The following is a 17809-nucleotide window of genomic DNA, read 5'->3' on the forward strand; positions in this document are numbered from 1 at the left end:
CAAGAGATTCTTCTGCCTCAGTCTCCTGATTAACTGGGATTACAGGTGCCCACCACTGGCTAATTTTTGTATTTTTAGTAGAGACAGGGTTTCACCAGGTTGGCCAGGCTGGTCTCAAACTCCTGACCTCAGGTGATCCACCCATCTCGGTCTCCCAAAGTGCTGGGATTACAGGTGTGAGCCACCAGGCATGGCCTTGATTTATTTCTCAAATGGCTTTATTAATCCTGATATAAAGAGATTAATGTCAAATTGGAGCTTGTTATATCCACAGTCAGTGTCAGGTGAAATTGTCATTTGAAGTCAAAGCTACCTTAAATACAGTCAAATATTGTGAAAATGATTTCTAAAACAAACAAAAATGTACTTGGTCACAGAAAGTTTAAAAAGAAAATTGCAGCCTCTAAATTTTGAATTCACTACTTAACTCTCTGGCTCGATGGAGCTGTACTCGCTCAATCCTGGAGATGATATCCTTTACTGAGAATGGGATCTCAAGTTTAGGGAGCACCAAAGGACCAAGAACATTTTGGGGATCTCTTCTCATGATGGTGGAATCCTTGATGTATTTTTCTGATTCATGGTCATGGTCTATTTCATTTTGCATTTTGATAAACATTTTGAAAATGTGGGTGATTTCCTTTTATTTCTTCTTTTTCACAGAATCTAGGAAAATGGGAATAAAGATATTCAGTAGGAATCTAAGAGAGGTCTTTTCTGCTCCCAGAAGTTGTGGCATACTCAGCTACTAATTGATGGCTACCATGGTATTCCAGTCCTGTTGATGTCACAATAGATCCATTGTGACATTATCATTGATCAAACATGTAAAGAGTGCTTACTATGTGCAGAGAACTGGGCATTCTATATGCTGCCATGGTAGAAGGGTGAAGGGGGGAAGGAGGGTAGGAAATAACGAGAACCCTTAAATAAACAGAAGATAAAGCCCTGCTTAAATGAGCTTAAAATCTTGGTGTGTCAAATGCAATTCCTGGTTCTTCTCTCTTCCTGGGCTTTTGCTCAGGCTTTTTTCTTTTTTTTTTGAGATGGAGTTTCACTCTTGTCGCCCAGGCTGGAGTGCAATGGCCTGATCTCAGTTCACTGCAACCTCCCACTCTTGGGTTCAAGCAATTCCCCCGCCTCAGCCTCCCGAGTAACTGGGTTATAGACGTGTACTACCACGCCCGGCTAATTTTTGTATTATTCGTAAAGATGGGGTCTCACCATGTCAGTAAGGCTGGTCTCAAACTCCTGAGCTCAGGTGATCTACCCATCTCGGCCTTCCAAAGTGCTGGGATTACAGGCGTGAGCCACCACACCCAGCTACTTAAGTATTTTTAAACCTGTGGCCGGGCGCGGTGGCTCACGCCTGTAATCCCAGCACTTTGGGAGGCCGAGGCGGGTGGATCACGAGGTCAAGAGATGGAGACCATCCTGGTCAACACGGTGAAACCCCGTCTCTACTAAAAATACGAAAAATTAGCTGGGCATGGTGGCGCGTGCCTGTAATCCCAGCTACTCAGGAGGCTGAGGCAGGAGAATTGCCTGAACCCAGGAGGCGGAGGTTGCGGTGAGCCGAGATTGCGCCATTGCACTCCAGCCTGGGTAACAAGAGCGAAACTCCGTCTCAAAAAAAAAAAAAAAGAAAAAAGAAAAAGAAAAACAAACAAAAAAAAAACTTGTAATGGAATAAGGGTTTACAACTGCTTCCTTAGGTGCCCCTTAACTTTTCCTAGACATATGGTAACTTGGATGATATCATTTGGATGTAGATCATACTCTGTACTGCTTACTCTTTTTCTTTTCTTTTCTTCTTTTTTTTTTTCAAGACAGATTCTCACTCTGTCACCCAGGCTGGAATGCAGTGGCACGATCTCAGCTCACTGCAACCTCCGCCTCCTGGGTTCAAGCGATTCTTCTGCCTCAGCCTCCCAAGTACCTGGGAATACAGGCATGCACCACCACGCCCAGCTAATTTTTTGTATCTTTAGTAGAGGCAGGGTTTCACCGTGTTAGCCAGGATGGTCTCCATCTCCTGACCTTGTGATCCACCTGCCTCAGTCTCCCAAATAATTTTTTTTTTTTTGAGATGGTGTCTTGCTCTGTCATCCAGGCTGGAGTGCAGTGGTACCATCTCAGCTCACTGCAACCTCTGCCTCCTGGGTACAAGCAATTCTACCTCAGCCTCCTGAGTAGCTGGGATTACAGGAGCACACCACCACACCAGGATAATTTTTGTATTTTTAGTAGAGACAGGGTTTCACCATGTTGATCAGGCTGGTCTCAAACTCCTGACCTTATGATCCTCCTGCCTTAGTCTCCCAAAGTGCTGGGATTACAGGTGTGAGCCACCTTGCCCAGCCTAATTTTTGTATTTTTAGTAGAGACAGTGTTTTACCATGTTGGCCAGGCTGGTCTTGAACTCTTGACCTCAGGTGATCCACCCATCTCAGTCTCCCAAAGTGCTGGGATTACAGGTGTGAGCCACGCACATGGCCAGGTGTATGTATTATTAATAATAAGCTATATAGTATAATTTTATAGCTTTTACATTCTATATAGATTATGGATGCAATTTCTTTTTTTTTTTTTCATTTTTATTATTTATTTATTTAAAGATGGGGTTTCACCATGATGGCCAGGCTGGTCTTGAACTCCTGACCTCAGGTGATACACCCACCTCGGCCTCCCAAAGTGCTAGGATTACAGGCGTTAGCCACTGCGCCTGGCCTGCAATTTCTTTATGTCTCTGCAAGAACTTCCTATGTTGAGTCCTTGTAAACTTATTAGTCCTATGTTAAGTCCTTGTTGTAAACTTGTAAAATTAAACAATTTATGTGTTTCAGTCCTACAGAGAAAGGGAGGCTAGGGATCATTAAGTAGCAGTCTTTTTTTTTCTTTTTCCTTTTTCTTTTTTAGATGGTGTCTCGCTCTGTTGCCCAGGTTGGAGTGCAGTGGCAGGATCTCAGCTCACTGAAACCTCCGCCTTCCAGGTTCAAGCAGTTCTCCTGTCTCAGCCTCCCAAGTAGTTGGGATTACAGGCGTCTGCCACCACGCCTGGCTAATTATTTTGTAGTTTTAGTAGAGACAGGGTTTCACTATGTTGGCCAGGCTGGTCTCAAACTCCTAACCTCAAGTGATCCACCTTCCTCGGCCTCCCAAAGTGCTGGGATTACAGGCGTGAGCCACCATGCCCAGCTATAATGTTAGATCGTGACATCCTTAAATAAATTTTATGGCTGAATGGGGTGGCTCATGCCTGTAATCCCAGCACTTTGGGAGGCAGAGGCAGGTGGATTACTTGAGGTCAGGAGTTCAATACCAGCCTGGCCAACATGGTGAAACCCTGTCTCTACTAAAAATACGAAAAACTAGCTGGGCATGGTGGTGGGCACTTGTGGTCCCAGCTACTTAGGAGGCTGAGGCAGGAGAATCGCTTGAACCTGGGAGGTGGAGGGTGCAGTGATCTGAGATCATGCCACTGCACTCCAGCCTGAGTGACAAGAGGAACTCCATCTCAAAAATAAATAAATAAGTAAATAAATAATTTTATTTGTCATGCATTGCTTACCCCAGTAGGCATTCACAAAGCAGCCTAAATGCTTGTCAACTACACTAACTGTGTGTTATTTCTCTCTCTCTCTCACTTGCATCTTTTATGCAGCATGGAATTCATCAATCAGCAAGTGGACATGAAGGCATCTTAAAGTCAGTTTTTAAGTCCCACTTTCCTTTCAATCTGAGAAACATTTGTTGAAACACTATGCAGCTGCCATTATCCTGAACTGAAGAATATAAACAAAAACAAAAACAAAAAACAGAAAAAGAAAAAAATTTAAGATAGAATATAACAATCAAGTGCTAACAAGGGACACGAAGAAATCTGTAGGAAGCAGAGTCTGTGAAAAACCTTACGGAGAGAGAAGGTTGATTGACAAATGGAGGCAATACAGATAGGGAAGATACCTTGAGCCATGGCTTTGGAGGTGAGTGCTAATGAGTTTGTATCTTGGGCAGAAAGTAAGGAGATTGGTTTAATCACTGAAATAACCTAACCGGAGTTTACTGAGGACCAGATTAGGTGGATCTGAGATAGATTTCAGCAGTTTGGTGGTGGAATGAATTTAGTATCTGAGGAGATTCCGTTTGCGGCAAAGCAAGGAAGATTACATGAGATCAGAATGGCAAGTCTTGAAATCAAGTAACAGCTGTTTTGTGAAAATGGAACCTTCACTTTAGGAAGATTTTTTAAATAATAGAATAGAAAAATCTATTGGAAAAATCAAGACATGATTATTTATTTATTCTTATTTATTTATTTTTGAGACAAGAGTTTCGCTCCTGCTACCCAGATTAAGGTGCAATGGCGCAATCTCAGCTCACTGCAAACTCTGCCTCCCAGGTTCAAGTGATTCTTCTGCCTCAGCCTCCCAAGTAGCTGGGATTGTAGTCATGCACCACCATACCCAGCTAATTTTGTTTTTTTAGTAGAGACTGGATTTCTCCATTATGGTCAGGCTGGTCTCGAACTCTTGACCTCAGGTGATCCGCCCGCTTCAGCCTCCCAAAGTGCTAGGATTACAGGCATGAGCCACCGAGAGCAGCCTATTTATTTATTTTTTAGAGACAGAGTCTTTCTCTGTCGCTCAGACTGGAGTGTAGTGGCAGGATCTCGGCTCACTGCAACCTCTGGCTCCCAGGTTCAAGCGAATCTCCTGCCTCAGCTTCCTGTGTAGCTGGGACAAAGGTGCACTCTGCCATGCCCAGATAATTTTTTTGTATTTTAGTAGAGACAGCGTTTCACCATGTTGCTCAGGCTGGTCTCAAACTCCTGAGCTCAGGCAATCCACCCGCCTTGCTCTCCCAAAGTGCTAGGATTACAAGCATGAGCCACAACTCCTGGCCAATTTTTATTTATTATTATTAATTTTTTTTTTTTTTTTGAGACAGAGTCTCTATTGCCTGGGCTGGAATGCAGTGGCATGATGTTGGTTCACTGCAATCTCTGCCTCCTGGGTCAAGCGATTCTCCTGCCTCAGCCTCCCAAGTAGCGGAGATTACAGGTGTGCACCACCACATCCGGCTAATTTTGTATTTTTAGTAGAGAAGGGGTTTTACCATGTTGGCCAGGCTGATCTTGAACTCCTGACCTCAAGTGATTGGCTTGCCTTAGCCTACCAAAGTGCTGAGATTATAGGCGTGAGCCACCCCTCCCTGCCAAGACATGATTATTTCAAAAGATGAGTGTTTGAACTAGTATGTAGAAGTGGGAGTATTAAGGGAGGGATAGATGCTACTCTATATTGCTAAAGATAATAAGGAATTTGGACCATCTCATAAAAAATTATAGCTCACGCCTGTAATCCAAGCACTTTGGAGGCCAAGGCGGGCGGATCACCTGTGATCGGGAGTTCAAGACCAGCCTGACCAACATGGTGAAACCCCGTCGAATTAAAAAAATTATAAAGCTAATTTTAAAAATTAATTTTGTTTTTATTGTATTTCATTTGAATTAATGGCAGAACATTAATGAAGAGACTATTCAGACTAAGTGTTATTACTAGTAGCATATATATATATATATATATATTTTTTTTTTTTTTTTTTTTTGGAGACAGAGTCTTGCTCTGTCACCCAGGCTGGAGTGCAGTGGCTCGATCTCTGCTCACTGCAACCTCCGCCTACTGGGTTCAAGCAATTCTCTGCCTTAGCCTCCCGAAGAGCTGGAATTACAGGCACACGCCACCACGCCCAGCTAATTTTTGTATTTTCAGTAGAGACAGGGGTTTCGTCATCTTGGCCAGGCTGGTTTTGAACTCCTGACCTCGTGATCCACCCTCCTTGGTCTTCCAAAGTACTGGGATTACGGCACCAGCCACAGCGCTGTGTCTATTACGAGTATATCAAGCAGAGATATGGGTAACTAATTCAAGTGAGCCCGGGGCAAAGTTCTTTAAAAGTGTGCTTAAGGGGGCCAGGCGGGGTGGCTCACGCCTATAATCTCAGCACTTTGGGAGGGCTAGGTGGACGGATAACGAGGTCAGAAGATCGAGACCATCCTGGGCAACATGGTGAAACCCGTCTTAAAAAAAAAAAAAAGTTAAAAAAAAAAAGGTGTGCTTAAGGGAAATCCAACCTCCTAGAGGGCTCCTTCAACTGTGAAATGGGAATGATAATGGTAGTATTTATTGCATAAGATTGTTTTAAGATTAATTAACATAAAACGCTTAGTATAGTGCCAAACGCAATGTAAGCATTTAATATACAGCAGTACAGTAGAGGCTATTAATATATTTACTACTCTCACAGTTTTTTTTTTTTTTTGGTCTACTTTTTTTCTGTGAGCCACCACGTTTTCGGCAGGGTTGGACGTTTGTTCAGTGCACTTTGACAAGGTCGTATTTTAAAATCAAATCTTGAACTATGAAAACTGCGGAATTATGAGTGTTGTGTAGCTATCTGGCAAGTGATAAAATGTATCATTAAGATTTTTACACATCCCCGTGCCACAGAATGATGTCTCCTTCTAATCGTCCCCGACCCCGGACAGATGATAGTACTTCCTACACTGCTGCTGGAAAAGATAGGGCAAAAGTTGAGCGCGCCGAGAGATCTGTTCTCCCGGAAACAATTTTTCCCTAGACCCGGAAGCAGTTGTTGTTTTAAGGGAGGTGGAACTGGGCGGGTCAGGCCGCAGCGGCTGACGGCGGGGGAGGAGCCGGGTCCACTGCCGGGTGGAGGGGCAAGGCGAGTGTGTGTCCTTATCCTAGCAATTGGGGCGCAGGCCTGTGAGCCAGTTGGAGTTGCGGCGGCGGGAACGATTGGGCCGAGCGGAGGACGACATGTTGCTTTTCGTGGAGGTGAGTGGGTTTGCTAGTCTCGTCCTGCTCTTAGGAGAGTAGGAGTGTGGAGGCGCCGGCTGGTCCCACCGCCATGTGACTTTCCGGGCCGTACACGCCGCGGAACCGGCAGACAGGCTGACACAGCACCTGGGCCGAGCAGGCCTGCAGCTCCCCTGTGCGCGCTCACCACACTCTAGGAAGCTGTGGGAGGTGAGGCCCGTCGTGGAGGAGAATTGAAGGAGAAGAACGGAGGACTGGTCTAGTGTGGCGTGAGGATCAGAGGAAGGGGAAAGTGTCCCATACGGATCGCCTAAAGGAGGGAGCATGGGGGGTTGGGGGCGGAGTCTGAGGGAGGAGAGGGTAATCAGGTGGGCACGTTCCGGGGGCCGAGTGCGGCCTCGCGGGGCCCTCTGGGAGGGAGGCGAGCAACATGTGGGGACGCGGAGGGAGGAAGGTGAAATGCGGTAAGTGTTTTGAAAATAAAATTGAAAACTTCCTTTGAGCCACCTCCACCAAATTCTGTCCGGGCCAGGTCCCTAGGTCTCCGGAACGTTCTCTGGGTGAAAGCGAGTTACTTTGAATCGAGGAAAAGCCAATAGGGTTTAGAAGCCTTGAAAGGCACCGCTTTGACCTTTTGTAAAAGTTACTCAAGCAGCAGCTGCGTGATGAGGGGTTGGTTCTGCGAGCCGATTAAAAGCCCTTTACAGGGAAAATTGCAAGAATGAGAGAAACTTCTTCCGGGAAAAGCCGTTTTTGTAATGTTGTTTGAACAACGAGATACTTTTATTACTTTAACTAGAACGTCTGCTGTTGGCCTATTTTAATTTTCAAGTTGGATACCTGCCTTACAGAAATACGAAATTTAATTTTCCTTAATTCTGTCCTCTTGTGTGCAGTGAGCGTCAGCTGACTGCCTGGCTAATGTTTGAGTAGATTCCAGATCATATTCTTACATTGTGAAAACGTCAAACCAGCAAAGCTGCAACTTCGCAACTTGGCATTTGTTAACTATGCCCATAAAAATCTTTTCAATGAGGGAAGAAATTTACAGGTTGTATAATGGATCTAGGAGCCGGGGCCAGCTTATGGCAGAATTTTTTTTTTTTTCCCCCCGGGTTGTGGGAAAATCTTACTTCGTAATATTTCAACGTAAAGTAAGTAAATGATTTGACGTTTTTTTTTCTTTAACTTTGTGTCGCCGATAAGTTTGAGATATTTAAATTAGTTTTTAAAAAGACTACTACCTTAGAGTATATCTAACATTTATAACATTCATTGGAACATTCCAGAGAAATCATGAAAAGATTTAAAATTACTGAACTCATTCCGTTTATTGTTTTTTTATCCTCATTGTTGTTTTCCTTAGGCAGAATAAGAAATCAGATAAGATTTTTAGCCATGCCAGCCAGTTTGTTTTAGGACTGTTATGCTATGCAGATACTACAGGTATTTGTGTATGTGTTTTGCTGGGCAGAGGAAAGATTGTGAAGTTTATATAGACAAATTCCACGACAAACTTTTGACTTCCAAATTGATTCCTTTGGCTTTATTAAAATGTAGGTTTTAATAACAGCTCCATTTATTGTTTATGCTAGGTCCTGTCCTGTCTCTAAAACAATACTTACAATGTTTTACAGATGACAAAACTAAGGCCCAGAGGTTAAAGTAACTTTACTTAGTAAAAGTAAAGTAGTGTAACTGGGATTTAGATCCAGGCCATGCTGACGTCAAATCATGGACAGGCTGTTAGCAATTCAGGCCTGTTCAACTCCCCAGTTTAGACAAACTATACCATATGTCTTGCCAAACTATTGTTTAAAGTTGTATCTTTATTAATCATTTTCGTTGTGAATCATTATGTCGTTCTTATATGAGTTTTATTGAAAATTAACTGTCTTTAAATATTTGGGGCTGAATATGTGGTACTAAAATCAGTCAAAAACAACATATTGGTCATTTGGCGTTGTGTTAACTAATATTTGATCTCTATAACCTCATGATAGAGGAATTGTTCTCAGTGAGAGAACCAAAGCTCAGAAGTTAGATGTCTAAGGTCATTCGAGTGTAAATAATGTAGGGACTAAAGTCTGAAGTCTGGCTTCTAGTACATAAATTTCTGGCTCCAAAATTATTTTTGCATTTTCCTGTAAGTCAAAGGTTCTTAATCTAGGTTTTTGGATAGAATTGAGGAAGTAAGTACCTGAGCTTGGTTGAGGAAAATATTTGCCTATTTTCACTAGTTTCTAACTGAAACCTAAATGGAAACAAAGTGAAAATTCTTTAAATGTCAACGGCAGCAACAGTGTCTGTGACATTGTCACCAGGATAAATCACTTTTTTTCATATATTATAGTTTTTGCAGATATCTTGAAATATTCATGCTCATTACTTGCTGTATATAAAAATATTATTTACTATATTGCTATATTAGACATTTAAAAATATTTTGGCAACTGTGTTTCAATATAATTTGGTTACTTAGTGATTCTATATATTTTAGAAATTTAAAAAAACTCTGAGAAGAGATCCATAGATTAATTGGGCTACTAAAGAATTCTGTGTCACAAAAGAGGTTAAGAGCGGTTTTACTAAACCAAGTTGCTTATGGATCATCTTTGCCAGGGTTAATCTGAGATCCGTGGGTCCTCTGCAGTTGTGTTCAATACCTTTTACTTATGTGCATTTTTCTGGAGAGATTCCAGCTTAACTATCCTACCAGAATCAGTAGAATAGATAATAACAATATAACAATAATAGTAGTATATGCTTATATGGTACTTTGTGTCAGGAACTTTAGATGTTTTTGCATATCTAGGTATCTGTACATCCATTTAAGTCTCAATGTCTCTATAAGGTGTTAGTATCCCCATTTTAGTGATAAACTAAGGCAGCCAGGTGTGATGGCTCATGCCTGTAATCCCAGCACTTTGGGAAGCCAAGGCTGGCAGTGGATCACCTGAGGTCAGGAGTTTGAGACCAGCCTGGCCAATATGGCGAAACTCTATCTTTACTAAAAATACAAAAATTAGCCAGATGTGGTGGCACATGCCTATAAACCCAGCTGTTTGGGAGGCTGAGGTAGGAGAATCACTTGAACCTGGGAGGCAGAGGTTGCAGTGAGCTGAGATTGTGCCTCTACGCTGCAGCCTGGACAACCAGAGTGAGACTGTCTCAAAAACAAACAAACTAAGCCATAGATAATTTAAACTTGCTTAAGTTTATACAGTAAGTGAATGTGGAAGCTTGTTTAGAACTCATCAGCCACCTAGTTGTATTGGAGTAGAATATATTGCAGACAAGGAATCCTATGTAAATAATACTTAGATGCAACTTTTAAAACCCAAGGGTCCAGTGTGGTGCCATGCGCCTGTAGTCCCAGCTGCCAGGAAGGCTGAGGCAGGAGTGCCACTTTGAGTATGGAAGGTCAAGGCTGCAATGAGCAGTGATTGTGCCACTGTATTCCAGGAATGGGTGACAAAGCAAGACCCACTATATTGATTTCAGTAGGTTGTTGGTTCTCCCCCTCTCTCCCCCCAGACAGAGTCTCGCTTTGTCACCCAGGCTAGAGAGTGGCTCAGCTCACTGCAACCTCTGCCTCCCAGGTTCAACCAATTCTCCTGCCTCAGCCTCCTGAGTAGCTGGACTTCAGGCATGTGCCACCATGCCTGGCTAGTTTTTTTTTATTTTTTTGAGACGGAGTTTCGCTCTTGTTACCCAGGCTGGAGTGCAATGGCGCAATCTCGGCTGACCGCAACCTCCGCCTCCTGGGTTCAGGCAATTCTCCTGCCTCAGCCTCCTGAATAGCTGGGATTACAGGCACGCGCCACCATGCCCAGCTAATTTTTTGTATTTTTAGTAGAGACGGGGTTTCACCATGTTTACCAGGATAGTCTCGATCTCTTGACCTCGTGATCCACCTGCCTTGGCCTCCCAAAGTGCTGGGATTACAGGCGTAAGCCACCGCGCCTGGCCTCCTTTTTTTTTTTTTTTTTTGGTAATTTTAGTAGACGCGGGTTTCGCCATGTTGGCCAGGCTGGTCTTGAACTCTAGACGTCAAGTGTTCCACCTGCCTCAGCCTCCCAAAGCGCTGGGATTACAGGCGTGAGCCACCGTACCTAGCTGACTATTTTTTTTTTTTTTTAATCACCTCTGTTCTGAAGGAGAAACAAACAGTGTCCCTCTCTGGGAAGAGATAGAAATTTGGATGATTCACAAGTCATCAATCATGACCTGCCTGAAATTCTTTTATGACATGTTTTTTGTAAGTTTGAAAATGCAATGTACTACCTTCATCTGAATGCTGTCAAGTTACTTAAAACTTTTCAACCCTGAGGAGGCAGATTGTAATTTTTTTATTTTTTCATTTCTCTCTCTTATTCAAAATTTTTATTTTTATTTTGAGACAGAGTCTTGCTTGCTGCAGCCTCCACCTCCCAGCTCAAGTGATCCTCCTGCCTCAGCTTCAAAGGAGCTGGGACTGTAGGCACTCACCACCATGCCTGGCTATTTTTTTTAATCTTTTTTTTTTTTTTTTTTTTTTTTAGAGACAGGGTTTCACCATGTTGGCCGGGCTGGTCTCGAACTCCTGACCTCAGGTGATCCACCTGCCTTGGCCTCCCAAAGTGCTGGGATTATGGGCGTGAGCCACCATGCCCTGCCTAATTTTTTTCTTTTTTTTCCTTTTTTTGTAGCGACAGGGTTTTACTCTTTTGCTCAGGCTGAAAATTTTTTTAAATTAAAAAAATTAAAACTAGATGCCAGGAAGGGTGGGTGTGGAGTGACTATTAAAATTGAGTTTCTGTCTTTGAGTTTTTCCCTGAAAATGAAGACAGTTGTCCCGCAGTATCTGTTGAGGGTTTGGTTCCAGGACCCTCTGTAGATACCAGAAACCGTGATTGCTTGTCTTTCTTTCTTTCTTTTTTTTTTTTTTTTTAAAAAAAAGACGGGGTTTCACCATGTTGGTCAGGCTGGTCTTGAAATCCCAACCTCAGGTGATCCTCCTGCCTTGGCCTTCAAAGTGCTTGGATTATAGACCTGAGCTACCACGCCCTGCCAGCTCAAGTCTTATATAAAAAGGCTTAGTATTTGCATATAACCTATGCACATCTTCCTGTATATCTTAAATCATCTCTAGATTATTTATAAAACCTAATACAATGTAAATGCTATATAAATAGTTGCTATACTGTATTATTTTCAGAGTGATAAGAAAAGTATCTGCATGGTCAGTACAGATGCAATGATTCTTTTTTCCTGAATTTTATTTTATTTTCTATTATTTATTTATTTTTGAGACGGAGTCTCACTCTGTCACCCAGGCTGGAGTGCAGTGGCGAGATCTTGGCTCACTGCAACCTCTGCCTCCTGGGTTCAAGAGATTCTCCTGCCTCAGCCTCCCGAGTAGCTGGGACTACAGGTGCACTCTACCACAGCTGGCTAAATTTTTTGTATTTTTAGCAGAGATGGGGTTTCACCATGCTGGTAAGGCTGGTATCAAACTTCTGAACTTGTGATCTGCCCGCTTCAGCCTCCCAAAGTGCTGCGATTACAGGCGTGAGCCACCCCACCCGGCCTATTTTTTATTTTTTTTAGCGATAGGGTTTCTTTTTCTTTCTTTCTTTTTTTTTTTAAATAGAAACCTGGTTTCTCTGTATTGGTCAGGCTGGTCTGAAACTCCTGACCTCAGGTGATCCACTCGCCGCAGCCTCCCAAAGTGCTGGGATTACAGGCATGAGCCACCTTGACTGGCCTTTTTTTTTTTCCCATTTCCCGAGACTCTGTCTCACTCTTTCCGCCAGGCTAGAGTGCAATGGCGCAATCTCAGCTCACTGCAACCCCCACCTCCCAGGTTCAAGCAATGCTCCTGCCTCAGCCTTCTGAGTAGCTGGGATTCCACGTGCCTGCCACCACATTTTGCTAATAGTAGGTGTGAAACCCCATCTCTCTACTAAAGAGTAGACCAGGCTACTCTTATGTTGACCAGGCTGGTCTTGAACTAATAGTAGGTATGAAACCCCATCTCTCTACTAAAGAGTAGACCAGGCTACTCTCATGTTGACCAGGCTGGTCTTGAACTCCTGACCTCAGGTGCTCCGCCCGCCTCAGCCTTCCAAAGTGCTGGGATTACAGACGTGAGCCGCCGCTTCACCTGACCTTTTAATATTTTTAATCTGTGATTGATTGCTCCACTGATATAGAACCTGTAGATATGGAACCCATGGATATGAAGGGCCAACTGTACTTACAGCTACTTACTTAGGTAGCAGTAATTTTCATACACCCTAGGATGCTTTAATAACTCTTAAATAATTAAAACATGTTTTAAGTTGGATAATGTGGCTCATACCTGTAATCTCAACACTGTGGGAGGATAGCTTGGGCCTAGTAGTTCAAGACCAGCCTGGGCAACAACGTGAGACCCGCCCCCCAACTCCCTGCAACCTCTACAAAAAAATTTAAAAAATTAGCCAGGCCTGGTGGCATGTGCTGTGGTCCCAGCTACACTGACAGTTGAGGTGGGAGGATTGCTTGAGCCAGGAGATCGAGGCTGCAGTGAGTCATGTTCATGCCCCAGCCTGGGTGACAGAGCGAGACCCTGTCTCAAAAAAAATTTTTTTTTAATTGTTATTTTTTTAGAGACAGGATCTCGCTGTGTTGTCCAGGCTGGAGTACAGTGACTATGCACAGGTACAATCATGACACACCACAGCCTCAAATTCCTGGGCTCAAGCAATCATGCCTCAGCCTCTTAAGTAGCTAGGACGACAGGCTTATGCCGCCAATTAAAAAAAAAATTTTTTTTTTTTTTTGAGACGAAGTCTTGCACATCACCCAGCCTGGAGTGCCGTGGCCGGATCTGGGCTCACTGCAACCTCTGCCTCCCGGGTTCTAGCAATTCTGCCTCAGCCTCCTGAGTAGTTGGGATTATAGGTGCACACTACCACGCCTAGCTAATTTTTGTATTTTTAATAGAGACAGGGTTTCACTGTGTTGGTGCGGCTGGTCTCGTACTCCTGACCTTGCACCCGACCTTTAAAAACTATTTTTAATTGTGAAATACATATAACATAAAAAGCATCATCTAACAGTTTTTTTATGGTGGTTTTGTTTTGTTTTGTTTTGTTTTTTTGAGACGGAGTTTCGCTCTTGTTACCCAGGCTGGAGTGCAATGGCGCAATCTCGGCTGACCGCAACCTCCGCCTCCTGGGTTCAGGCAATTCTCCTGCCTCAGTCTCCTGAGTAGCTGGGATTACAGGCACGTGCCACCATGCCCAGCTAATTTTTTTTTTTGTATTTTTAGTAGAGACGGGGTTTCACCATGTTGACCAGGATGGTCTCGATCTCTTGACCTCGTGATCCACCCGTCTCAGCCTCCCAAAGTGCTGGGATTACAGGCTTGAGCCACCACGCCCGGCCTGTGTTTTGTTTTGTTTTGAGAAGGAGTCTGCTCTGTTGCCCAGGCTGGAGTACAGTTGCATGATCTCAGCTTACTGCAATCTGTGCCTCCTGAGTTCAAGCTCTTCTTTCACCTCAGCCTTTCTAGTAGCTGGGATTACAGGCCTGTGCCACCATGCCCGGCTAATTTTTGTGTTTTTAATAGAGATGGTGTTTCACCATATTGGCTAGGGTGGTCTTGAGCTCCTGACTCCAGGTGATCTGCCCTCAGCCTCCCAAAGTTCTGGGATTATGGTTGTGAGCTACCGCATGAAGCCTTCCATTAATTTTATAGTCATTATTAGGTAGTGTTGTGCCTTTCACTCCAACTAGAGTACTCAGTTTTTCCTCAGTCTAAAAAATCATTTATATTTATTAGATATCACTGACTGAAAGTGAATTTTTAAAACAGAATGATGTAGAGGCTGGGCACAGTGGCTCACATCTGTAATCCCAACACTTTGGGAGGCAGAGGCAGACGGATCGCCTGATGTCGGGAGTTTGAGACCAGCCTGACCAAGATGGAGAAACCCTGTCTACTAAAAAAAACAAAAAATTAGCCGGGTGTGATGGCACACACCTGTAATCTCAGCTACTTGGGAGAATCACTGGAACCCAGGAGGCAAAGGTTGCAGTGAGCCTAGATCGCGCCATTGCACTCCAGCCTGGTCAACAAGAGCGAAACTCTTGTCTAAACAAAAAAAATGATTCAGAAGAAAAAGGTACATAAATTGTGAAATGATTACCCAGAAAAATTATGAATGAGTGAATAGCTGAGCGGTTTTTGAATGGTTTGATTTTGGAATACTTATTGGTGCTTGATATAGAATTTAAAAATGAATAAAAGCGTTGCCAAATGATAGATACAATGGACTGCAAATGGAGTAGAAAAAGAGGGTGAAAAGTGGAATAAAATGCATATAAGTTAACATAAAGATGTAAAAGCACCCCCACAAGGCTTTAGATTACAGTGTATAAAATCCTAGTAGCTAGAAATACTTACACTGGGCTATTTTGTATTTTGATCAATTTTGGTTTGTTTGGGCTATCTTGCCAGCTCCTTATTACTTCCTAGCTAGTGGAAGTAATTCTTAATATTAGACACGAACATTTCAAATCTATGTTTGGTTTTCTACGCTAAGAGCTTAAAACAAGATTTTGATGCTGTAGTTTGAGTCTGTATCGCAGGGTAGTAAAAAGTTGAGAAACTCATTAATCCATCTATAACTGTGAAGTTACGAAAAAGATTTCTAACCTTCTCTTTGACTATCCTTTTGAAAATGAAAAATGACCCTTTGGCTCTGGTAGTGTTCATTGCATTTTGATTTGTCATTCCTATAGTCTTTGGTTTGCTGAAGCTTTGTTTTCTTTAAGGCTTAATATTTCAGGTAGGTTTCCAATCTTGAAAACATTGTAAATGTTTTGTATTATAAACCATGATTTTCTATAATGGTTTTAGAATCTTGAGTTCAAACGTATGACCTGAGGCAGGCAACATAACTTCTCTGAACCTGAAGTTCTTATTTGTAATTTGAGAATAATGATGTCTTCTGACAGTTAGGTTGTGTTAGGTAATGGCTTGGCATACTATCATTTAATCCTCAAAACCAACTATATTGTGATGTAAAGGTATTGGTGCCTTCCAAAAACCTCCAAAATTTGTACTTTATATAGTAAATATTTCTGGAAAGCTTACTGAACTACGTGATCATAGCACTGATAATTGTAAAAATTACTGTGAGATAGCACTAATTAAGAGATGTATAACTTCTAAGTTTTCATCTCAGCCTTCTTATTAATTTAATCTGATTTAGGGCAAACCAGATTAATTATTTAAAGTTTTTTTTTTATAGTTGGAGAGTATACTTTTGGTTGGGCAAATAAAAGTTTTAAAAGAAGAATGAAGATGGCAGTATGTTAAAATACACGTTTTTATATGTGAGGTTTAAAGGAATACAGCTGGGCATGGTGATTCACATCTGTAATCCCAGAACTTAGGGAGGCCGACGCAAGTGAATCACTTGAGGCATATGCCTGTAGTTCCAGCTACTCGGGATACTGAGGCACACCCTGAAGCAGAGGTTGCAGTGAGCCAAGATCATGTTACTGTACTCCAGCCTGGGTGACAGCAAGACTGTGTCAAAAAAATGAAGATTAATTAAAGGAATACAAATGTTACAATGCAAATAGGCACTTTACTCTTTTGAAAAAAATTCTAATGTAGAAGTGTAAGTAAATGTAAGAAAGAGAAATGTTTAAATGTATACTCATCTTTCCTGTCTTACCTGTGTCCTTGTCCGACCACTTGAACCAATCTTTGGTTCACAGACTGGCTCTAAACCAAAGACAGAAGAGTACTATAGATGAATATTATTAGGGATGGGATGTGGACTGCATTCGTAAAAGTCAAACTCCAGAGGTGAGGATTTTAGTTCTTTTGGGTTTGTACGTTATTGAGAGAAGAGAAGAGGATTTTCTTCTCAGGGTGGAAAAGTCAGCAGTAATTCAGGGTTTGTGTAGCAAATAGCCGGATAGTATTTCATCTGCTAACTAACAGGTAAGATGACCATACCTGCCATTGTGCCCTGGAGGGTCACAGCATACACCTATTTTCTGGGACAGATGTTTTACCCGTTTTCCTTCTCAAAAGTATTTGGGTTTGTATAATAACTTGTAAATTTTCAGAAGAGGTTAGAGGTTTACTGTGTGCTTATTGGCAAGACTTTTTTTTTCCTTCCATATTAATAAAGTAACAGTGCACATAAGTGGGCACTAAAATATATTATATTGGCTGTGGCAGGCCAGGTGGGGTGGCTCATAGCTGTAATTCCAGCACTTTGGGAGGATGACGTGGGAGGATTGCTTGAATCCAGGAGTTCGAGGCCAGTCAGGGCAACATAGTGACATCCTATGTCTTAAAAATTAAAAGAAAAAAATATATATATTAGCTATGGGAAATGTAAGTTTATAGGGCACAGAGTTGCAGTTCAGCAAGATAATGAAAATAGGATTATTTTTGCCTTTTAACTTGGAGGAAGAAAAAAATAGGAGGGCAGTGACTGAATAAAATTAAGATACATTCATATACAAGATTGCATCAAAGATTCTTTTTTTTCTTTGATGATCAGGCAAGAAAATAATATCTAAAAATATGGACTCTTCTGCCACCCTGCCTGCGTCTAAATCTCTCCTGAGACTGAGCCACTTTTTGGTTGTATTGACCTTGGGCAAGTTGTTTAACGTCTTTCTCAGTTTCCTTAGCTATAAATTGAGGACAATAACATAGGAGGGTAGGCCCAGCATGGTGGCTCACCCCTGTAATCCCAGCACTTTGGGAGGCAGAGGCGGGTGGATCACCTGAGGTTGGGAGTTCCAGATGAGCCTAACCGACGTCAAGGAACCCCATCTCTACTAAAAACACAAAATTAGCCAGGCATGGTGGCACATACCTGTAATCCCAGCCTCTCAGGAGTCTGAGGCAAGAGAATCACTTGAACCCAGGAGGCAGAGGTTGTGGTGAGCTGAGATTGCGC

The 17809-nt window shown here is 42.5% G+C and overlaps 1 protein-coding gene across 16 annotated transcripts in view; it reads left to right on the forward strand.

The window, feature by feature from the left end:
* The first annotated feature begins 3672 nt into the window (after positions 1-3672).
* LARP4 (La ribonucleoprotein 4) overlaps positions 3673-17809 on the forward strand; it is an 81510-nt gene continuing 67373 nt past the window's right edge. For 10 of the 16 annotated variants that reach the window (XM_012441393.2, XM_021665947.2, XM_012441398.3 and 7 more), the window contains exon 1: positions 6717-6860. Coding sequence is in view for 8 of the 16 variants with exons in the window: in XM_012441387.2 (XP_012296810.2) it covers positions 6843-6860 (18 nt within the window). In the remaining 8 variants the exon portion in view is untranslated. Of the gene's footprint in view, positions 3987-6716; positions 6861-7217; positions 7307-7975; positions 7997-17809 lie in introns of those variants that run through there. The other 6 variants (XM_012441389.3, XM_012441395.2, XM_012441396.2 and 3 more) reach the window with 6 other exon arrangements.

Source organism: Aotus nancymaae, unplaced genomic scaffold (genome assembly GCF_030222135.1).
Source record: "Aotus nancymaae isolate 86718 unplaced genomic scaffold, 86718_ANA_hifiasm-v0.15.2.pri h1tg000016l, whole genome shotgun sequence".
NCBI classification, from domain to species: Eukaryota; Metazoa; Chordata; class Mammalia; order Primates; family Aotidae; genus Aotus; species Aotus nancymaae.